This window comes from Pipistrellus hanaki (genome assembly GCF_964339955.1).
Source record: "Pipistrellus hanaki genome assembly, chromosome: 19".
Classification (NCBI taxonomy): Eukaryota; Metazoa; Chordata; class Mammalia; order Chiroptera; family Vespertilionidae; genus Pipistrellus; species Pipistrellus hanaki.
Genome location: NC_140521.1, coordinates 9,112,775 through 9,136,005, shown reverse-complemented (window position 1 = coordinate 9,136,005; position 23,231 = coordinate 9,112,775). Strand labels below are relative to the sequence as shown.

The window sequence follows — 23,231 nt, the reverse complement described above, 5'->3', positions numbered from 1 at the left end:
CAAATGGGTGGAGAGAATGGGAGGTGAGGGGGTACATAGCAAATGTGGATGTCCCTTTGGAGACATCTGTCATTGAGGGGAGCAAACATGGAGCAGAGGCTGGTGGGACTTTAGGCTCTAAGTGGGCTACTTAAAAGACCTGAGGCCTGGCTGGTGTGGTTCAGTGGTTGCGTGTCCACCTGTGAACCAGGAGGTCACAGTTCCATTCCCTATAAGGGCACATGCCTGGATTGCTGGCTCCACCTCCAGTGGGGTCCTGTGGGAGGCAGCCAATTGGTGGTTAGTTCTCATGGTTGATGTTTCTGTCTCTTCTCCCTTTCTGAAATCAATAAAAATATATTTAAAAAAAAATAAAAAAACCTGAGGACCCAGGTCAAACCAAGACGGGTTTGAGTGGGGAGGGCCCTGAGCCGGGCTGAGAGGGAAGGCGAGGCGCTTGGGAGAAGACTGGCTTCGAGTCAGGAGGCAGCTCAGCTCTGACGGAACAAGAGCCCCATTGGGAAACGGCTTAGGCATCGGCTGCCACAGCGGACTGGTGCGCTTGCCTCCAGGGACCACAATTCCCGGCATGCTCAGTGCCCGCTTCCGTGGCGGGACCCGGAAGTACTTAAGGGTCTCGGCTGCGAAGCGGCGGACGCGGCTGACTGGGTCGTGTGTTGACGATTTTCCGCGTTCGCTGGTCCTGCCGCCGCTTCCACCGCCACCGCCACCGCCACCGCCGCCGCCATGGGGAAGAGACAGCACCAGAAAGACAAGATGTAAGTTGAGCCGCAGCCAGGCGTTCCTGGCTCTGCCTGCGTCCCGCTCTGCCTCAGTCTCCGCCTGTTGTGCGCTCTGCGGCGTCTCCCGCTCCGACTTTCGGAGGGGACCCAGAACCCCCTCAGGTGTCGCTTCCTCCCAGAAGCTTCCGTCCTCTCAGGTGGAGTAAATACTCCCCCCCCCCCCCCCAGCCCCCTAATCTCCCGCTTCGGAGGCGTCTGCTCCAATCGGCCGTCGGTGCCCTCACCTGCGCGCGGCCTTCCCTCCGCCGCGGCTCCTCGGACTCAGCCCCCTCGACTTCGCTTGGCCCCGCCCACCCGCGAGCGCTGCTCCTGAGTGAGCCCTCCCCTGCGCCTCCTCTCCCAGTGTGCTGGGGCCTGCCCATCAGCTTCCACACATGAACACAACCTTCCAGGTTATTTTATTTTATTTATTTAAAAAATATATTTTATTGATTTTTCACAGAGAGGAAGGGAAAAGGATAGAGAGTTAGAAACATCGATGAGAGAGACACATCGACCAGCCGCCTCCTGCACACCCCCCACCGGGGATGTGCCCGCAACCAATGTACATGCCCTTGATCGGACCTTTCAGTCCACAGACCGACGCTCTATCCACTGAGCCAAACCGGTTTCGGCAGAGTCTTCCAGTTTAAAGGAACCCCCCTCCCCCCTTTACCCATATTTCCCTCCAGCTGCCGCTGTTTTTTTACGTGCAAGAGCTGTGTCAGCTGGCTATTTTCTGCTGTCTTTTTTATTTTTTATTTTTTATTTTTTTATTTCTGCTGTCTTTTGAAACTACTTCGACTTCATTCAGGCTTCCGTCCCCAGCACTGCTCTGTCAGGAACTCAGTAACTTCTATGTTGCTAAAGCTCGTGGTCAATTCCCAGCCCTCATTTTGTTGTGCTCCTCCACAGTATATGACACAACTGACCACCCCTCTCCTTCTAAGCCCTGCTTGGGGATCCTCCTCCCCAGCTCCCAGCGGGTGATCTATCTCGTCTCGCAGTAGTCATCTGCTAACTCGGCATCTCCACTTGGAAGCCTAATGGAAATCTCACATTTAATATGCTTCATAGGAAGTCTTGTTTTTCAGTGCCTGAGCCTGCTCCTCCCCCATTTTCCCTCACTCCGTTTGCTCAGGTCAGAACTGGGGAGTTAGCCTTGGTACCTCTTTCCTTCAGCAGTTTTTTCCCCTCCAGCCCATCAGCAAGTCCTGCTGGCAATTTCAGGGACTGACCACTCTCGCCCACCACTTCCCACAAAGGGGAGTTTATGTCAGCTCCTTGGACCTTTGTAGTTCTCTCCTGATCGGGTTTCTGCTGCCTCTCTTGCTTGTCCCGCTATAGGAAGCAACCAGAGTGACGCTTTGAGGACTTACGTCAGAGCATGTCAGAGCTCTGCTCCAAACCCTCCAACAGCTTCCCATCCTGTTTACAGCAAATCCGGAGTCCTCGGACCGGCATCTGTGTCTCCTTCATCTGCTGCCACATGGCCCCACCCACAGTTTGTCAGTGGCTTCGCCCTTTTTTTCTTTTCTTTTTAATACATTTTTATTGATTTTAGAGAGGAAGGGAGAGGGATAGAGAGAGAGAAACATCAATGATGAGAGGGAATCACTGATCGGCTGCCTCCTGCACGACCCCTATTGGGGGTCGAGCCCCAAACCCAGACTTGTGCCCTTGGCTGGAGTCTAACCTGGGACCATTCAGTCCATAGGCCGGCGCTCCATCCACTGAGCCAAACCAGCTAGGGCGGCTTCACTCTTTTTTGGGAACACAACAGCTTTTCCTGCTTAGTGGCTTTTGTATGTGACATGCCTGCTTGGTCCTGGAAAGCTCTTCCCCCAGATCTTCACATGGCTAGCTCCTCCTCATCATCAAGCCCCTGTTAAGTTCAGTTGTTTTTCTTCAGAGCAAAGCAGGACTTTGTATTTACTTGTTTGTGTATCCCCATTCCTATTGTGTTTGTCAGTATGTGCCTTTCACGGAGTAGGTATTTAATAAACATTTGCTGACTGAGTAAAATGATTCAGTCATCCATCACTTCCGGAGACTCTGTCCTCTTTACAAAGGGGTGAAGTAAGATTTCTCTTTCTCTCCTTCAGGTACATTACCTGTGCTGAATACACTAACTTCTATGGTGGCAAGAAACCAGGTAAGGCATGAAATCCTCCTCTTTCCCTTTGTATGTGTGAGGGGGTGTAATTAAGGAATGGTGCCTTTGCTACAATGAGCCGTAAAAAATAATGGCCCTGCCGAAACCGGTTTGGCTCAGCGGTAGAGCGTCGGTTTGCGGACTGGAAGGTCCCGGGTTCGATTCCGGTCAAGGGCATGTACATTGGTTGCGGGCACATCCCCAGTAGGGGATGTGCAAGAGGCAGCTGGTGGATGTTTCTCTCTCATCGACGTTTCTAGTTCTCTGTCCCTCTCCCTTCCTCTCTGTAAGAAAAATTAATAAAATATAAAAAACAACAACAACAACAACAAAACAATGGCCCTAGCTGGTTTGGTTCAGTGGATAGAGAGTCGGCCTGCAGACTAACGCGTCCCAGGTTCGATTCTGGTCAAGGCAGGGTTGTGGCCGAAACCGGTTTGGCTCAGTGGATAGAGCGTCGGCCTGCGAACTGAAAGGTCCCGGGTTCGATTGCAGTCAAGGGCATGTACCTTGGTTACGGGCACATCCCCAGTAGGGGGTGTAGTAAGAGGCAGCTGATCGATGATTCTCTCTCATCTATGTTTCTAACTCTATCCCTCTCCCTTCCTCTCTGTAAAAAAGAAAAAAAGGAAAAAAAAAAAAAAAAAAAAAAGGCAGGGTTGTGGGCTTGATTCCCAGTAGGGGGTATGCAGGAGGCAATTGATCAGTGATTCTCTCTCATCATTGATGTTTCTATTCCCCCCTCTCTCTTCTTCTCTAAAGTCAATAAAATATATGAAAAAATAATAACAACGAACAAGAACATGGAAACTAGAGTAGACAAATGGGCTGAGGACACAGACAAGTCAGAATATGAGAAAGTAGTCTAATCTTGGTGTATGTGTTTTTAAAAATATGTTTTTATTGCCTGGTTGGTATAGCTCAGTGGGTTGAGCATCATCCTATGGAACAAGAGGGTCCGGGTTGGATTCCCAATCAGGGCACAAGTCCAGGTTTTGGGCTCAATCCCAGTAGGCAGGAGGCAGCCAATCAATATTCCTCTATCATCAGATGTTTTTGTCTACTCTCTTCCTCTCTGAAGTCAATAAAAATATTTTTATTTATTTATGTTTAAACTCTTTATTGTTGCAAGTATTACATATGTCACTCCCTTTTTCCCCTGTTCACCCCCTCTGGCCCAACTCGTCCCAGGATCTCCCACCCCACTGTCTGCCTCCGTGGGTTATGCATGTATGCATACAGCATTTTTAGTTGATTACCTTCCACCCACCCTCCCCTGCCTTCCCTCTGAGATACTGCACTCTGTTCCATTCTTCCATGTCTCTGGATCCACTCTGTTCATAAGTTTATTTTGTTAAGTAGATTCCATATATGAGTGAGATCATGTGATTTTTGTCTCTTTCTGACTGACTGACTGCACTTAGCATGATGCTCTCCAGGTCCCTCCATGCTGTACTTAATTGGCTAGTATAGTATAAACATAACTTTTGTTACCGCTAGGAAACCAAAAACTTTGAATCCCTTTATTTTTTTTTATTTATTTTTTTATTTTTTTAAAATATATATTTTATTGATTTTATACAGAGAGGAAGGGAGAGAGATAGAGAGTTAGAAACATCGATGAGAGAGAAACATCGACCAGCTGCCTCTTGCACACCCTCTACTGGGGATGTGCCCGCAACCAAGGTACATGCCCTTGACCAGAATCGAACCCGGGACCCTTCAGTCCCCAAGCCGACGCTCTATCCATTGAGCCAAACCGGTCCCGGCCTTTGAATCCCTTTATTACAATATTCGCTTTATTGTGGCAGTCTGGAATCAAACTCGCAGTGTCTCTGAGGTATGTAGTGTGTACTTTTTTTCTCTTAAGTTCTTTCCTGATGTATCCCATGTCCTTTGGTTCTATCAAAAGTTTTTAATCCGAAGCAATTGCTGCACTAGGTAATTTACATGAATTTTTTCTTTTAAAAAAATATTTTTATTGATTTCAGAGCGGAAGGGAGAAAGAGAGAAAAATCAATGATGAGAGAGAATCATTGATTGGCTGCCTTCTGCACCCCCATCCCTCCCCTCGGGGGATTGAGTCTGCAACCTGGGCATGTGCCCTGACTGGGACTTGTACTGTGACCTCCTGATTCATAAGTCAACACTCAACCACTGAGCCACACTTTTTCTTAAAATGTAATTGAATTGTTAATCGAGTTACATAGGTGAAATTTTTACAGAATAAATTTTCTGTCTCTTATTTTTGTTTTAAACAGATATCCCACAAACAAATTTTCGTCGTTTACCTTTTGACCACTGCAGGTAAGAGTTTTGAGAGTTTAATCTCTCCCTTGTAATAGTTCTCCGATACTCAGTTATTTGACAGTGAATCTCATCCTTGGAGATGCAGCTGTGGGTTTTGGCTGTGTTCCTCCGCTTCCCTCCCCCCAGGTCTTCCCTGAACTGGGAGAAGGTGACTCAACAATGATAAGAACTAATGATTCTTTTCTGCTTATTCTGTGTCTGTGTTTACAAGTCCATTGTCTTTTTAGACACCTCACAGCACAGGGTGTGGAGAGGACTAGGCTGCAGTTCTCCCTAAATCCTCTCCTCAACTCCTAAAATCTTTGCTTTGTACTTACTGGTTTGTGCTGGGAGCTGCTGAGGGGCAGAGATGTGGGGGTCCCCTCTGTGCTGGCACCTATCCCAGGCTGTGCAGAGGAGCACCTGAGCTGGTGGAGGAATGACTGAAGGAAGGAGAGGCAAAGGGAGAAGTCATAGGAGCCATGTGGGAGTGGCCAGTCCACTGCATGACCAGGAGTGACCACGTCCTTTCTCAGTCTCTCTCTGCAGCCCTTCAGCTACCCGGTCTGCACCCCTGAAGGCGTCGTCTTTGACTTGCTGTGAGTTCTCCCTTGACTTTTGGACTAACAAATGGGGTGAGGTTGTTGATATCTGCTCAGGTAGGGGATGTGGGGCCAGCTGGGTGAGGGGTTTATGGTTCCAGGCAGTGCCAGCCAGGGCACGCTGAGGTCCTGGGGCTTCGGGGGCCCTGGGCAGGTCTATTGGGGACCCCGGAGGAACTGCCAGGGCCTCAGAGATGAAGCAGCAATGCTGCTGTGACCCCTGGCAGGCAGCTTTGTTGTCAGGTGCTATTGTCTTCCTGGAGTGGCATTGACACCCCCACCCCCCAAGTGAGGCTCTAGTGTTCCAGTTGCCACTCATGTACTTGTTATATATTAATGAACTTGGAATATTAATGAACTAAGTCCTTTTCACTTTATGAAAGTCATAATTAGAGCATACTTTTCAGTGCTGTGTTTTGAAGCATTATGCTCAGTCTTCTTTTCTTTTTTAATTTTTATTTTATTGATTTTATACAGAGAGGAAGGGAAAGGGATAGAGAGTTAGAAACATCAATAATAGAGAAACATTGATCAGCTGCCTCCTGCACATCCCCCACTGGGGATGTGCCCGCAACCAAGGTACATGCCCTTGACGGGAATCGAACCTGGGACCTTTCAGTCCACAGGCCGACGCTCTATCCACTGAGCCAAACCGGTTTCGGCTTGTGTACATCTTTGTTTGCTAGTTTGTGTTGTTTATATGTAACTGCAGTATAAACCCTGAGTATACTCTGAGCCACATTTCCAGAAATAGCCGTTTCCTTTGGTGAGGAAGGCGCTCCTCTCCTAGGCTTCTGCCCCAGAAGTGAGCGGAGCAAAGCCCCTTCGCAGCTGTCCCCCGAAGCAGCCTCCTGGCGGCGCTGTACCTGCCCATCACGCTCATGCTCTCTGTTCTCTTCCCTTCAGCAACATCATTCCTTGGCTTAAGAAGTACGGGACCAACCCCAGCAACGGCGAGGTAAGGGTCGTGCAGGAATGTAAGTGATGCCCGTGAACGCTGTCCTGTCACCTGTCCCTTCATTCTGTGGTTTTCATATACACACAGGTGAGGTAGAGGACGATTGAGGGGGCACAGTGAGGGACTGTGCTTCTCCCTGTACACACATCCCTTTCCAGAAATGTTTCCTACATGCACACGTGTGTACAGGTGTACATCTTTCTTTGGGCCATGGGTGCGCTCACAGGCATGAATTCTTCTTTACCTTGCTTTCTCATTCTGCAGTGTGTTGGAGATCTGGGTGTGTCAGTGCATAAAGCCCTGCCTTGTTCTGTGATGGCTGCGTTGTCCTCATGCGGGGCACTGCAGGGATTTGAGGTCACCTGCTGTTGCAAACAGTGGTCAGGGCCACCCTGTGCATGCTTCTTTGGGCACACACATGAGTGTGGTCCTGGGACTGCTGGGTCATGGGGTGGATGCATTTTCTGTTTTCGTAGCTACTGGCAAATTTCTTTCCAGAGTTGCACCATTTTATTTTTATTTTTTGTATTTTAATGTTTTTATTGATTTTTTAAATGTATTTTTATTGATTTCGGAAAGGAAGGGAGAGGGGAGAGAAAGAAACATCAATGATGAGAGAGAATCATTGATTAGCTGCCTACTTCATGCCCCCTACTTGGGATTGAGCCCGTAACCCTGGCATGTTCTTTTGATCAGAATCGAACCTGGGTCCCTTCAGTTCCCAGGCTGACACTCTATCCACTGAGCCAAACTAGTTATTTTGTTGATTTTTATAGAGAAGAAGGAGGGATAGAGAGAAAGAAACATCAATGAGAGAGGAACATCCTCAAATGGCTGCCTCCTTCATGCCCCCTCCTGGGGGATGGAGCTATATTGGCCAAGTGAGAAGGGCTGTCTTATCTGGTGGCTGCAGCCTTAGGGCAAGCACCCTGTCATCTGTCCTGGAGCCTAATGCTCACCTGCACAGGTGTGTGGGAGTCTATATATAGCTTAATATGCAAAGTGACCCCTTTTGGAGTTCGACCGACTGGGGGTTCGATCGCTCGCTATGATGTGTGCTGACCACCAGGGGGTGCCGTGGAATGAAGGAAGGCCCCAGGTGGCAGCCAGGGAAGGGAGGCCCCTGCCCACAGCCAGAAGCCACTAGGGACCCTACCCATTTATGAATTTCGTGTACCGGGCCTCTAGTAGTTGAATAAAAGAGGAAGGCATGAAGCCAGGTGTGGGGCTGGTGGACTGGCCGCTGTGGGAGAGGGAGGACACAGGGTTGGAGCTTGCCTCAGGGGCCCAGTCCTGGAACACCACCCAGTGTCTTGTTTGGGACCTGTGTATCAGGGCTGGGCCCACCCCCCCTGGGTGACAGTGGCTCCAGGGACATGAGCCTTGAGTTAGGTGCTCTCAAGGGGCAGCTTTGCCAGTCTGTTCCAGGGTCTCTCCACAGCCCCCGTCAGCACCCCTGCTGAGGCCCATTCCCCAGTGCTTCTGCTTTCCTCTGGCTGCCTGGACTTTGTTTCATTGTGAAGTTGCCTGTAGAAGAGGCAAACTGTAGACACAGAAATGTTAAAAAATGGAACATCCCACCAGGCCTGTGTGGGTCAGTTGGTTGGAGTGCCATCCCATACACCAGGAAGGTTTTGGGTTTGATCCTGGTCAGGGCAGCCGGTGGATGTTTCTCTCTCTCTCTCTCTCTCTCTCTCTCTCTCTCTCTCTCTCTAGGGCATGTAGGGGAGGCAGCCGGTGGATGTTTCTCTCTCTCTCTCTCTCTCTCTCTCTCTCTCTCTCTCTCCAGAATCAATGAACATAAAAATATAATAAAAAAATGCCCTTGGGTGAGGATTAAACAAAAATAGAGGACCCCATCACAACTGCTCTTACCATTTGGGTATATTTATTCCTTTTCCCCCTTTTTAAAAAATATTTCATCTTTTTTAAATAGTTACACAACAGGAGAATAAGGTAAACACCACCCATATACACATTTGTGTGTTTTTTAATCCTCACCCAAGGGTATTTTTTCTCCATTGATTATTAGAGAGACTAGAAGGGAAGAAGAGAGGAAGGGGGAGACAGAGAGAAACATCGATGTGAGAGAGACACATAGATTGGTTGCCTCCTGCCCACGCCCCAATCAGGGCTGGGGATCAAACCAACCCAGGTACGTGCTCTTGACTGGGAATGAACCCGTGACCCTTTGGTGCAGGGGCCAATACTCTAACCATTTAGCAACACTGGCCAAGACAAAATAATTCAATTTCAAAAATAATCAGTGTCTAAACCTCACAGAGTATAAAGAAACTGCCTCTCAGGCTCGGCCTCCGGGCTGGATGTCAACCCCTTTGCTTGGGGCCGGTTTGCTGGCTCAGAGGCTGGGCTTCCACTGTGCAGCCCCCTTCTCTAGGTTAGTCACTGTGTCCTGGGCCCTAGGTCAGCACGTGTGCCTTTTCCTCTTCTGAAGGCTGGGATGCTCGGACTTTTCCAGTCTGTCTGTGTCACCTAGTCTCAGCAGTGACCCCTGCCTGGCAGGCAGTTTTGTTGGCAAGTGCTGGTGTCTTTCTGGAGTGGCATTCATATCAGCCACTTACTATTAATTATGAATTCTCCTTTTATAGAAACTGGACATGCGGTCCCTGATCAAACTGAACTTCGCAAAGAACAGTGAAGGTAAGAGATCTCTCTCTCTCTCTTTTTTTTTTTTTTAATATATATTTTATTGATTTTTTTACAGAGAGGAAGGGAGAAGGATAGATACTTAGAAATATAGATGAGAGAGAGAGACATCGATCAACTGCCTCCTGCACACCTCCCTGGAGATGTGCCCACAACCAAGGTACATGCCCTTGACCGGAATCGAACCTGGGACCTTTCAGTCTGCAGGCCGACACACTATCCACTGAGCCAAACTGGTTACGGCAAGAGATCTCAGCCAACTCGAGGACTCGCCTGCAAAACCTGGCCGCTGTCTCATGCCAAGTTCTCTGCACATCCAGTCATTCCCTTCTGATCAGGCTAACACTTGCTTTTAATTTCTCAAAGAGGCAACATAATTTTTTCCTTTTTATTATTGTTTTTATCCTCACCTGAGGATATTTTTCCATTGATTTTTAGAGAGTGAGGAGGGCAGGGGCGGGGGGGGGGGGGGGTGGGGAGGGAGAAAGAGTGTGAGAGAACAGCCTCGATGTGAGAGAGAGAGACATAGATTGGTTGCCTCCTGCACTTGCCCCGACCGGGACCAGAGATTTAACCTGCAACCAAGCTACATGCCCGACTGGAAATTGAACCCTCAACTCTTCAGTGCACAGGCCGATTCTCTAACCATTGAGAAAAATCAGCCAGGGCTAAATTTTTCTTTTTCTTAAAAAAAAAATTTTTTTTTAATTGATTTCAGAGGGGAAAAGGGAGGGAGAGAGAGATAGAAATATCTGTAATGAGAGAGAATCATTGATTGGCTGCCCAGTAGGGGGTGTGCAGGAGGCAGCTGATGTTGTTTCTAACTATCCTTCCTTCCTCTCTGTAAAAAAATCAATAAGATAAATTTAGAAAATAAAAAATAGATAACAAGAATTCCTTAATATTATTGACTGTCTAGCCAGTGGTCAAATTTCTAGAATGCTCTCATAATTATTTTCATATAGTTTTCAAATCAAGATTTTTAAAAAGTTCACACAAGCCCTAACTGGTTTGGCTCAGTGGATAGAGCGATGGCCCATGGACTCAAGGGTCCCAGGTTCGATTTTGGTCAAGGGCATGTACCTTGCTTGCGGCACATCCCAGTGGGGAGTGTGCAGGAGGCAGCTTTGATCGATGTTTCTAACTCTCTATCCCTTTCCCTTCCTTTTTGTAAAAAATCAATAAAATATATATTTTTTAAAAGGTTCACAAAAATAGTAGTTGATAATCTCTAAGTCTCTTAATCTAGAAGTCTTCCCACCTTTTTGCAGTTTATTTGTTGGGGCTTATTTGGACAGGCTCCTGGCGGCCTGTGGGGAGTTGGTGGGGCAGAGGAGCGGCAGGAGTTGGTTGCAGTATCCCAGGCGACAGGGCAGTGACGTGGCAGCGTCCGCAGTGTCCGCAGTGTCTGCAGTGGAGGAGGAGGCCAGGGCAGTGTTGCCAGTGGTGGCCTGGGCTGATGGGGCAGATCCCCTGAGGAAGGCCAGTGGGGATTGAGGAGGGGGGTTAAGCAGCTGGCCGGCCCTTTGGGCCCCGCTCTGGCCCCACTCTGGGCCCTGCTCTGGGCATACTGATGCAGGCTTCTGCCTTCTCCCTAGAGAAGTACCACTGTCCAGTGCTGTACACCGTGTTCACCAACAACACCCACATCGTGGCCATCAGAACCACCGGCAATGTCTATGCCTACGAGGTAGGTTCTCGGGAACTGTGTCCCCTGCCGGCTCTTTAGGTGTCTGCTCCTGGGAACCCTGGTCTGGGCTCGGGGATTGCACAGCCTTTTCCTGTGACGCCGACACTGAAAGCCATGAGCGCAACCTAGAACAGGCAGCCTTCCTGTGGCCTCTGGACCTGATGCCTGGAGGGTCTTCCCCACAGTCGTCTGCAGCAGACGCTTACTGGTCAGGGCCTGGGAGGGAGCCTGTGCTCTGAGGTTAGCCAGGGCTTCGAGGGGTCTTGAGCCCCCGTTCCTGGCAGTTTCCAAGAGGAGCAGATGTGGTTGGTGGGCAGGTGTGGGGAGAGGCCCAGCAGAGTACAGCCGGCAGGGCTGTGGGCTCCACGTAGCAGGAAGGCCTCTCGGCTGTTTTCATGCCTGTCCCTGGCCACTGGCAGGGTCTAGGTGGCCAGTGTGGCTCTAGGGACTCTGGGGGTGACACCTTGTCCGAGTGCGCTCGGATTTGAGGGGCTTGGTACAGATGGGTGGCCTTGCTGAACCTGTTTGCTGATGTGTAAGACGTGTCACGAGAGAGTCCTGTGAGCACCTTGCTCAGAGGGTAGGCTTCGAGTTTCTGGGGCTCAACAAGCTTCCCCCTCAGTGGCAGGGCCATGCTCTGAGCCCGTGGGGAGTGCCTGGTGGTTCTGTCCTTATCCTCATGCTGGAAGGAGCCGTTGTCCGGGCGGGCTGTGGGCTCCGGTGCCGGGCTGGGCACAGGCACGGTGACAGCTGCTTCCTCCTGGCCACAGGCGGTGGAGCAGCTCAACATCAAGGCCAAGAACTTCCGAGACCTGCTGACTGACGAACCCTTCTCCCGGCAGGACATCATCACCCTGCAGGTGCGGTCCCACCGCGTTTTCAGGGGGGCCAGAGAGCCTGGCACAGCTCCCTCTGCCCGCCCCAGCTGCCACTGACAGTGCCCCCACCCCCACCCCCACCCCCCGCCCTCCTTTCTCTCAGTCACATGGGCCTCGCACACACCGCTTCCCCAGTCTGGTCCCCATAGCTCCTCAGATGCCTGTCCCGGCTGTCAGGGCCCCAGAGCCATCTTGGCACAGAATGGCCTCCTCGCAGGCCTCTCTCTTCACCTGCCCTCTTGAGAGTGGGGGCAGGTGTGTGCTTTGCACCTCGGCTTTGGGCATAAGGCACCCCTGTGGTGTCATAATCCTGGGTGGGTTCATAAAAAACATGGACTTAGAAAATCCGGGAGTGACTTAGATGGGGACGATCCCTGTGGCTTGTCCCATTCTCATTGGAGGTCAGGACACGTTCCTTCCAAGGTAGCGGGCTCGCTGTCCCAGGACCCGAGCTCTGTGGGTCTGTGTCTGGCAGGCAGGCTGAAGGGAGTACGGGGCAGCAGGTGGGAGGCCTGGAGGTAGGTGGCATAGCTGCTCACCTTCGAGAAGACCCCATCGGTCTGTGGCTGTCTGACAGCAGGGGATGCTCGTCAGCCTGTGCCAGGGAGAACAGATGCAGTGTGGGGAGCAGCCAGCCATTGGTTGCAGTCTCCATCCACCCCTGCTCAGGACCCTGCCTGGGACAGAGCCCTTTCCCTGGCTCCCTTGTTCCCTGCTTGACCCACAGGCTTCTGGGCAGCCTCAGGCCTCTTCCCTCCTGGCCCCAGGACCCTCATGCCACTCACCTGGCCTTCGCTGCCTGTGGCGGCCACATGGCCTCAGCCTGGGACCCCGCTGGGCTCACTCCGCTGCACGTGTTCTTTTTGCCCTAGGACCCGACAAATTTGGACAAATTCAACGTCTCCAACTTCTTTCATGTTAAGAATAACATGAAAATAACAGACCCAGGTATGGACATCCAGGGGTGGTCTGGGTGCCAGGGGGTGGGGAAATAGGTCCATGCTCCCTGGCCAAGGCCCCCGCCCTCCTGGGACCAGAGTCTTGATCAAGCAGAGGCAAGTTTGGAATTTTTCAAGATGGTGTTCAGCTTCTGCGCTGAGATTGGCAGGATCACCTTGGCCCACACCTGCCCACAGGGCCTGATGTGGTGGGTGCCAGCCAGCCCTTATGCCTGAGCCCACTGCTTCCTGTGGGAGAGACCCACACACCTGGGTCTCCCCTCTCAAGACTGCTCCAGGGCCCTCGGGCTGCTTCCTGGCCCAGGTCCTCAGGCGCCGGGGTGGGGCCATCTTTGCTCCTTAGAAGTTGTCTCTGTTCTCATTACAGGGACAGGAGGTCAGGCAGGCAGGTGGGTACTGCTCAGCTAGCTGGTCACCAGCTGTGGTTTGGGCTGTTTCTTTTTTCTTTTTTTAAATACATTTTATTTTTTTACAGAGAGGAAGGGAGAGAGATAGAGAGCTAGAAACGTCGATGAGATAGAAACATCGACCAGCTACCTCTTGCACACCCCCTATCAGGGATGTGCCCGCAACCAATGTACATGCCCTTGACCGGAATCGAGCCTGGGACCTTTCAGTCCGCAGACCAATGCTCTACCGCTGAGCCAAACCGGTTTCCGCTGGACTGTTTCTGAACACTGTTGGGACCAAGGCTGGGCCAGGGACAGACCATAGCTGACTCAGCAGAAGCCTTGGCGGGTGGTGCTGCCCTCTGGGCTGTTCCTTCACTCTCCCCACACTACCTCCCTGGGTTTGCAGCGACTACGAAGCTGTCTCTGAGGGAGGCTTGGCCTGTGTCCTTGTCCAGGACCTGCTGGAGTAGCCAGCTCTGGCCTTTTTTCCCATCATGTACATCATGGACATTCCTGGGGCTCGGATGCTCAGGGCCACCATGCTGTTTTGTAGATGAAGAAAAGGCCAAACAGGACCCATCTTATTATTTGAAAAATACCAATGCCGAGACCCGAGAGACACTGCAGGAGCTCTACAAGGAGTTCAAGGGAGATGAGGTCCTGGCGGCCACCATGAAAGTCCCAGAGAAGAAGAAGGTGGACAAGCTGAATGCGGTGAGTAGGTGGGGGGCACACACCTGCCAGCTAAGCCACCCACCCATCAGAGCACCTAGGAGTGGTTCTGGATGCAGTCGGAGGGGAAGCAGCTGGGACACCCGAGCCAGGGCACCCCCAGGGGCCCAGACAACAGCAGCACTGAGGAGGCTGGGGCCGACAGATGTGGGTGCTGGGAGCTGTGCAGCGAAGGTGGCCCCCATGAAGGGTCTTTTTCTTTATATATATTTTTATTGATTTCAGCAAGGAAGAGGAAAAATCAATGAAGAGAGAGAATCATTGGTCAGCTGCCTCCTGTATGCCCCCTACTGGGGACAGAGCCTACAACCTGGCCATGTGGCCTTGATTGGAATCGAACCCAGGACCTGTCAGTTCGCAGGCTGATGCTCTATCCACTGAGCCAAACCAGCTAGGGCCATGTGGGGTCTATTTCATGCTCTAGCCCAAGCTGGGGGTCCTGGGACAGACATGCTGGGTGGACAGTGCCTGGGGCTTTGGTGCACGTGACACAGTAGCCTCAGGCATGCAAGTCTGTGGGAGGGATGCCCCCTGGGATGCGGAGTCACTGCCCCACAGAACTGGTCACTTGGTGCCCAGGGCAAACCCCGGGGGAGAGGGTGGGTGTTTCAGGGGGACCGTAGTGCTGAGGAAGGGACAGGTGGCGCGGTGCCCGTCCCTCCTGGCAGTCAGGTTTGCTTCTTACAATGCCCGGCAGTTGGCTCAGAGGTGCTCACTTGGAGTGATGGCACCAGGATTTATGACCGTCTGTCAGGCCCCAAAGCTGCCCCTTCCCCTCTTCATTTTGGAGAGCTGGGGCTGTGGCGGTGGGGAGGTGGGCTCTGAGGCTTCCTCCTTAAAGAAGTATTCGGGAAAATTTGCAAAAGAAAAGTTTGTTGTTCATAATTCCACCACTCACACACAAGCTCTTAGCATTCTGGTGTCCTTCCTTCTGATGGGGAGAAATCCCTCTTTATTTTTCCTTGATTGGAATCGAACCCAGGACCTGTCAGTTTGCAGGCTGATGCTCTATCCACTGAGCCAAACCAGCTAGGGCCATGTGGGGTCTATTTCATGCTTTAGCCCAAGCTGGGGGTCCTGGGACAGACCTAGGATGAAAAAATATTTATTGGAGCTTATGTTTTCCTAATTTAAAATGTGTTTATTATAGACACTGAAAACTATTTAAAAATATATATATTTTATTGATTTTTTTACAGAGAGGAAGGAAGAGGGACAGAGAGCTAGAAACATGGATGAGAGAGAAACATCGACCAGCTGCCTCCTACACAACCCCTACCAGGGATGTGCTCGCAACCAATGTACATGCCCTTGACCAGAATGAACCTGGGACCTTTCGGTCCACAGGCCGATGCTCTATCCACTGAGCCAAACCGGTTTTGGCTGAAAACTATTTTTTAAAACTTATTTTTTATTGATTTTAGAGAAGGGAGAGGGGAAGAGAGAAACATCAGTGATGCAAGAGAATCATTGGTCGGCTGCCTCCTGCACGTCCCCTACTGGGGATCAAGTGCACAACCCAGGCATGTGCCCTTGATCAGAATCGAACCTGGGACCCTTCAGTCTGGATGTTGACGCTCTACCCACTGGCCAAACTGGCTAGGGAAACACTGAAAACTTTTAAAAGGAAAGTAGAGTCCCTCTTTCCTTGGGGCCTTAGGGAACAGCCAATTCGGGCTGGGCCACCCTGTCCCCAGGAGTATCTGGGTGGTGGCCACGGACGGCTTCCTGGAGGAGAGGCAGGAGCAGGGGCCTAAGCTGCTCCCGTGTCCTCAGCTCCGGGCCTCCTGGCGTTGCTGATGCACCGCGTGGTTTTCTCCGCAGGCCCACTATTCCACTGGGAAGGTTAGCGCCTCCTTCACCTCCACTGCCATGGTTCCAGAGACCATCCACGAAGCAGGTAGACCTTCCCTCCTCTGTCACCAGTGCTGCCTCAATGGCCGAGGCGGGTGCCCTCCCTTCCTGTCCTCAGCATCGCTCCGTGGTGTCTGGGTTTTGTGGGCTCTTGGGCAGCTCAGGAATGGTCAGGGACGGCCCTTTGAAGGTGTGCTTGCGCTGCAATGGGGGATGCTGTAGTAGGAGCGAGGCCTGTGGCAGGAGCCTCTCCATGCCGTGTCCTGCCTGTGAGGGACCCCTTCTCCCCCTTCCCTCTTCCCTCTTCCCATGGGCATCCCAGCCTCCACCAAGCTCTTCCTCTTACATTTTCAGGTCGGGTCCCCGACCCTCTTGTCTCCACCCCCTCCCGCTCTGGGTCCCGGCCTTCCCAGCGTCCCCATGCTCAGCCTCCCCATGCTCAGCCAGGGCACCCCCTTGGGCTTTCCTCGGAGCTGGCCAGTCCAGTCCGTGTGCCGGGTGTGGGGTGCGGGTCTTCGGGGCGAGGAAGGCACAGAGCTTGAGCCTCTGCTTGATTGCAGCCGCCATCGACGAGGATGTGCTGCGCTACCAGTTTGTGAAGAAGAAGGGCTACGTGCGGCTGCACACCAACAGGGGCGACCTCAACCTGGAGCTGCACTGCGACATGGTGGGTGGCAGCCCTCCCTCCCCTGCCCGGCGTTGTCCCAGGCTCTTAAGCATGGAGCTGCACTCTGGGTGTGCTCGCATTAGAAAATTCTGTCCTCACGGGGTGTGGCCCACTGCCCTCCCCAGAAGGGACCCTGTCAGCGTGTGCTGTGCTTCCTTGGCCCCAGTCTGGGCGGTGAACACACATGTGGTGCGCACACACACACACACACACCTGCTGCTCTGCTGGCGTCTCCCTGTGGCCCTCGCACTCAGGCTGGGCAGCGTGGTCCTTGCTGGGTTCACGCTGGGCAGCTAACCCTCTCCCACTGCATGGTCAGGACTCCGGTGGCATTGGTGACCCCCCATTGGCTGCTTCATGCCTCACATAAGTATCTGGGTTACTTTGCAGACACCAAAAACCTGCGAAAACTTCATCAAGCTCTGCAAGAAGCAGTATTACGATGGCACCATCTTCCACAGGTCCATCAGGAATTTCGTGGTGAGTGACCTGGGTCAGCACTGGCCTCCGAGGCAAGATGCACTCTGGAGGTGACTACTGCCAGACGTCCTTCTCGGGGGCAGGGACACAGCAGACTCACCCCTGAGCACCCAGCCTGGCCACACTGGGCTTGTGTAGAGACAGGCCTCTGCCTCACCAAGAGCTCAGACACCTCCAAGTCCCTCTGACCGGAGGGGATTGCTTCCCGCTGTGGGCCGTGGGGCTGTGGAGGGCCAGCAGGGTCGCGGGCATGGCTTGCTCACTGGCTTTTGTTCTTGCAGATCCAGGGAGGTGACCCCACTGGCACAGGCACAGGTAGGTACGGGTGCTGGGGTTCCCCGGGCAACTTTGGCTGCCCCATTGGCCGTGAGGGGGTAGGTGGGTGGAACGTAGGTGACCTTGGGCACGTCCCTGTTTTCTCATGGAGATGGTCATGACCCCGAATGAGAGGTGGAGGGGAGCATGTTGCCTCCTCCACAGCCTCTAGGCACCCAAGGGATGCCTCAGGGGCCCACAGCAGAGGGAGGTCATCCCCCTAGTCCCCAGATGTCTGGCTGTTCTCTCAAAGACATCACCCCCACCCCGGCCCCTGCTCTCAGCTTGTCAGCTGCTGGGGCCCAGGCGCACTCCCTTGCCCGTGGCCTTCACCCTTTACTTCATTTTCAGGGTCAGGCCCCACGTGGGGGCTCAAGGGCCCTGGGGCTGGTGATGAGGGGCCCTCAGCTGCCCTCCAAGGTGCCCCGGACCCAGACCCAGCAGTGCCCAGTGCCCCTGCAACTGCATAGGTTTCTGGAGCCGGGCTGCGTCCTGCTGGCTGTGCTCAGCGAGGCCCCAGCCGTTCTCGCTGCCGTCATGCTCCTCTCTCTTCCAGGTGGGGAGTCTTTCTGGGGGAAACCCTTCAGAGACGAGTTCCGGCCCAACCTCTCGCACACAGGCCGGGGTGTCCTCAGCATGGCCAACTCGGGGCCCAACACCAACAAGTCCCAGTTGTGAGTTCTGGGAGGCTAGGGGCCGGGCCGGGAGGGGGCTGGGCTCCCTGCGGTGCCCCTCAGCCTTGCCCTGGATCCAGCCAGGAAGGTGTGCAGCACCCCGCTGGGGAGATGGTGGCCTTCCACCAGGTCTGCCATGACTGTCCCCGGGCCTCGTGTCTTCTCTGGGCAGTGGTTCGTGCGCTGTAACCAGCCTTGGAACGCTTTTTGCTTCACGTCTTGTGTGATACCTTCTTTCATCTTTTACTTTTAACCTTGCAGCTTGAAGTTTTAAGGCTTTTTAAGGCACACACATAGATTTTGGTTTAATTCAACCTGACAATCTTAAGTACGTACTTAACGTTCCAGTTTTACTGCTGACATCTGTGTGCTTTCTGATGAACCTTTTAAAAATAATTTTATTTCTTCCTTTCCCCTTTCTCCTGGTTTGGAAGTTAGATGTTTTACTTCTAGCCTTAAATCAAGTACATCTGTTTAAAGTTATTCATCTCTCTACCTCACTCCCAGACAAGACCCTCTAGTCACCCCCCCACCATCCATGTTAGTGTAGTTGGGAATTTAATTCCACTCATTAAAAACAATTTTTAAATCCATTTGTTGATTTTAGAGAGAGGAAGGGAGGGGGATGAGAGAAACAGATTTGTTGTTCCATTTGTGCATGCACTGGTTGATTCTTGTAAGTACCCTGAGATTGAACTGGCAACCCTGATATATACAATATATATCAGGATGATGCTCTAACCAAATAGCAACCGGGCAAGGGCCTAACTCCACCCATTAAAAAAATTACCTTTATTATTGAAAGTGTTACAGATGTCCCCCTTTTAATTCCACCCATTTGTATGCCAGATCGGAAGGGAAATGTTCTAGGTCAGTGTTGCTTTATGTGCACCTGCGTCTGTCTTGACTCCCTGACCTGCTGGTTCAGAGTCCTTGGTCCTTTAGTCTCCCTGTGGCTGGGCTCTGGTCTTCTACAATACTTACTCCGTCTCCAGCGCAGCCTCTAGGCTGTGGCCATAGTGCCTGGGCCTGAGCCTCCCTGCCCCTTCCTGGCGGCTGTGCGCTGGGATTTCTCCCAAGTGGCCAGAGGCCCCCGTCGCCTGGTGGCACCTGGTGGACAGCCTGCCCTAGAAGGCCGGTAGGGGGCCGTGCACACAGTGAGCAGCTTCCCAAAGCAGCGCGGGGCAGGGTGTGTGCGGCCTGGTGTGTGCCCAGCGGCCTGGGGGCCAGGTGGGGAAGCCCCGTCTTCCTGACCTTCTGTCCTCTTCCCCAGCTTCATCACCTTCCGCTCCTGCGCGTACCTGGACAAGAAGCACACCATCTTCGGGCGGTAAGAGAAGTTGCTGCATGAGGTCCGGGTGCTGGGAGGGCGGGTTCCTTCCCCAGCCGGAGCCTCTCACTGCCTTTTCCCAAGGCCTGGCCCTGCCACGGTCACAGCCCTGCAGACCTGGGACTTGGGGCTTCCATGTTGGGCAGGGGACCTTGGCTAAAGAGTGCAGCTCCAGCCCTGAGGACGGCTGTCCTGCCCAGTCAGCCCTTCAGATTCTCCTTTGGAGACCCCGAATCACGGGTCTGGGCACCACCTCTCTCTCCATCCTGTGAGGCCCAGGTGGAATTTCCAGCTTTGTGACCTTACGGTCCCTAACTCCTCACTCAGCTTCGTGGTTGTAGCAGAGAGCAGCCACAGACAGTGTGGAAGCAGCGGGGCTGTGTCTCAGTGAAACCTCACCTCTCGGGCCCCTCCTGTGCTGGCCCGCCATCCTGTGCTGGCCCGCGGGTCTTCCTGAATCTGCACCCTGGCCTGTGAGGCCGCCATGGGCCTGCAGCCCCTCTTCCTGGCATGCTGTGGGACTCAGCCTTTGGGGGTGCCCTGAGCAGGGCATATTCAGAGACACCCTTCCCTCTGCTGCAGGGTTGTTGGGGGCTTTGACACACTAACAGCCATGGAGAATGTGGAGAGTGACCCCAAGACTGACCGCCCTAAGGTATGTGCCCGGGGGAACAGAGGCTGCTCCTCAGACCGGGCCGGGCGGGCGGGGGTCCTGTCTCCTGCCAGCCCTGCTCACGCTCCCTTCGCTGTAGGAGGAGATCCGCATCGACTCCACCACGGTGTTTGTGGACCCCTACGAGGAGGCCGACGTTCAGGTGAGGGGTGTCTGGCCACACGGGGAGGGCTTCGGGGAGCCCTGTCCAGCCTGAGGGCTCCTGGTCAGCCACATGCCTGTCCACAGATCGCCGAGGAGCGGAAGAAGACACAGCTCGCGGAGGCCGCCCCCGAAGCCACAGTGAAGAAAAGCCAGCCCAAGCCTGGGAGCCAGGGCCCCCCCACGTACCGCCAGGGGGTGGGCAAGTACATCAACCCGGCAGCCACGTGAGTGGGGGGAGCTGGTGTCTGTTTCCAGGTGCGCCCACTGCTTTCCGACCTGGGAGCGAGCCGGGAGCGGGAGCGGGAGGCCCCGGTGCAGCCGGAGAGAGCAGACGGGTGGGGTGGGACACGGGGCTCCCAGCTCGGGCCTGACCCCACGGCAGCTGGCGCCTGGCTCTTCCCTCCCCAGGAAACGTGCAGCCGATGAGGAACCATCAACCAGCGCGGCCGTCCCCGCGGCCAAGAAGAAGCCCAGCGGGGGCTTCAAGGACTTCAGCTCGTGGTAGCAGGCCTGCCGCTCGGACCCGGTAAGGCCGCTGTGCTGGGCTGGTGTCCACCCCGAGCTTTCTGCCTGCACACACCAGCCCCTGCCTGTTGCGTGGGTTCCCTTTCCTGCCCCAGGAACCCATGGCCGCCTCCTCCCCCACCAGCCAGAGCCCACGTCTGGGACCACAGGGTCCAGGTCGGGAAGGACCTGTTTTCTTACCATTACCTCCCACTTCCATCATCTTCTCATGACTATTTTTACTCCATGTGGTCTCCGCCAAGCGGCCTTACCCCGAACCTTGTTAGAGGCTGACCTCAGCTCTGAGGTCTGTGTCCATGGGGGCTTCTGATGCCGGTGAGTTGAGGACCCGGGACTAGAACCTAGATTTTATGTCCAAAAACCTTTCTACCCCTCCTGCTTGGGTTTGCTGGGTCCAGCTCAGCAAGGACCGTGGGCAGTCACAGCCATGCCCAAGGCACGCCTGCTCTGGGTTCTTCCCCAGGACTGCCCACCTCTGTCTCAGGCTGGTGGCCAGACCACACCTGGGTGAGGAGGGCAGCTGGCTCCTGAAGGACGTGCAGGAAACCCCAGCCAAACGGTGCCCCCCCCCCCCCCCCTCGGGGCCCGTCCTTGTACTCAAACCCGGCCATCGGTCCCAGCTCCTAGGGCTTCCGGGCAGCCGTGCCAGCATTTCCTAACTCCAAGGTCCCTTCCCTGACCCTGTTTTTCAACAAGTTTCCTCTTGCCCACCCACCCTTGTTTTCTGTTCCTTCTGCAGCCTGTGCCTGCCCGGCTTCCCCTCCCTGACCTGACACTACCTCAGCTCTCCGCAAGTGCCTGCAGGACCGCTGCCTCCTCCTGGAGCTGTCTCCTCTACCCGGGCTCTGCAAGGTCCCTGTCCCCTCACACCTCTCCGTGCGGACGTCCTCGGGTCGGCACAGCCCCCCACCACCTCCCGCTCAGCACGCTGGAACTCTAACGCCCTCCCATCCTTGGTTTCTCACCCCAAACCTCAATTCCGCTAGTAAGTCTCAGCAGCTCTTACTTCAGAACGCACCCTGGCTCTCCTCCGAGCTCTGATGCTGAACTCCAGGCCCAAGCCCGTGTCTCACCTGCCGCCTCCTGGCCACACCGACGCCGTCACCTCCCACAGCTGCTGGCCTGACGGTGGCTCCACTGTGCCCATCCCTCTGCGGTCTTCCTGCCTGGCAGCCGTCTCGCTCCTCCGCACCTTCAGTCACAGTGGTCCCTCCCTCGCTGCTTCTCGACCCCTTTACACCACCCTCGGAGCTACAGATGTCTGCAAACTCACTTGGGAAAGGCTGCACCAGCACGGACTCCGAGAGCCTGGCAGACCCAGGAGGTGGCAGCGGGCAGGTGGGTGTGTGGCAGGCAGCAAGGACCGGGCTGCCTCTGGAGGAGACCCTGTGCTCCCGTGGCAGCGGCGTGGCCCCAGGGCCTGGCCCTGGCCCTCAGCACCTGCTACTGCAAAGGACACACGGGACATGGAAGCTTTATTTCCGAACGTCACACGGACAGGCGGAGGGAGGCTGTGTGCTCGCCATGGCGGTCCAGCTCCGAGGGGACCTCCGGGCGTGGCCGGGCTGCGCCCCACAGAGCAGCCCCCCGGGCGGCCCAGAGCCTTTGACAAACAAGGTTTATATCTGTAGGCTGTTTTGGAGCTTAAATTATCGTTTTCCAGAAATTAAAAGCACTTGGATTTTTTTCAGTACCTGGTGAGGTCACCAGGTAAATTAAAGAGCTTTTGAAAAATTCCCATTTTTGATCTTTGCTAATATCTGACAGATGCCATCAAGAATAAGTGTTAAGGTATAAAAATATTATATATGTATATATAAAATGGCAACAAGACTAAACCACGATTCTAAAGCAAATGTGCTGAGCCTGAGGACTCGGCAAGTCTTAAATGCATTTATAATCCTGGCCTCACCTCCCACTCGGGAAAAAATAAATAAATTAAAGTCGGGTTGACATTTACTGCTGAGGCATTTGAGAGGGTGGAACATACCAGCACGTAGTTGTGGCTCGTGGATGTCCTTCCCGGAAGCCAGCTCCGTTCATTTGGTTTCAAAAGGAGCTTGGGTTTTGCAGAAGACCAACAAAAAAGTGGTGAGAATATTTGTACCAATTATATTTTTTTAAAAACGAACAAAAAAAGTCATAAGACGACCAAGAAAAAGATCTCGACGCTATCAAAAAGACGATACAAAACCAAAGTGCTCAAATCAAAGGAGCAGTGAAATTGCCCAGAACATATAAAAGCTTTAAATAGAAGTTTCGTATATACAAAACTGCTCAGAGGAATTTTAGATTCGGTTGCAGCGAAGACCTGGAGACGCGCAAGAGCCGCCGCCGGGCCCGCGGTGGGCCCCGCGCCGCCCTCCCGGCCCGCGGAGCCCCGGTGCGCGGAGGCTTGGCGAGGAACCATGAGGAGGGCGGGTCCATTCCGGCCAGATTTCACCAGGAGTGCTCACTCACTCGGCTCCCTCAGTCCCTCCACGGTT

At 53.6% G+C, this 23,231-nt stretch overlaps 1 protein-coding gene across 1 annotated transcript; it reads left to right on the top strand.

The window, feature by feature from the left end:
* Positions 1-600: 600 nt before the first annotated feature.
* On the top strand, positions 601-22,482 carry PPIL2 (peptidylprolyl isomerase like 2). Its single transcript, XM_084867829.1, has 21 exons — positions 601-758; positions 2,867-2,916; positions 5,178-5,223; positions 5,742-5,804; positions 6,714-6,765; positions 9,375-9,426; positions 11,031-11,122; positions 11,893-11,982; positions 12,873-12,948; positions 13,905-14,065; positions 15,908-15,983; positions 16,498-16,604; positions 16,995-17,084; positions 17,366-17,399; positions 17,956-18,073; positions 19,347-19,403; positions 19,986-20,058; positions 20,156-20,218; positions 20,305-20,444; positions 20,629-20,746; positions 21,485-22,482. The coding sequence occupies exons 1-20, from the start codon at positions 727-729 to the stop codon at positions 20,723-20,725; spliced, it is 1,569 nt and encodes a 522-aa protein (XP_084723955.1). The 5' UTR covers positions 601-726; the 3' UTR covers positions 20,726-20,746; positions 21,485-22,482.
* The last annotated feature ends 749 nt before the right edge of the window (positions 22,483-23,231 follow it).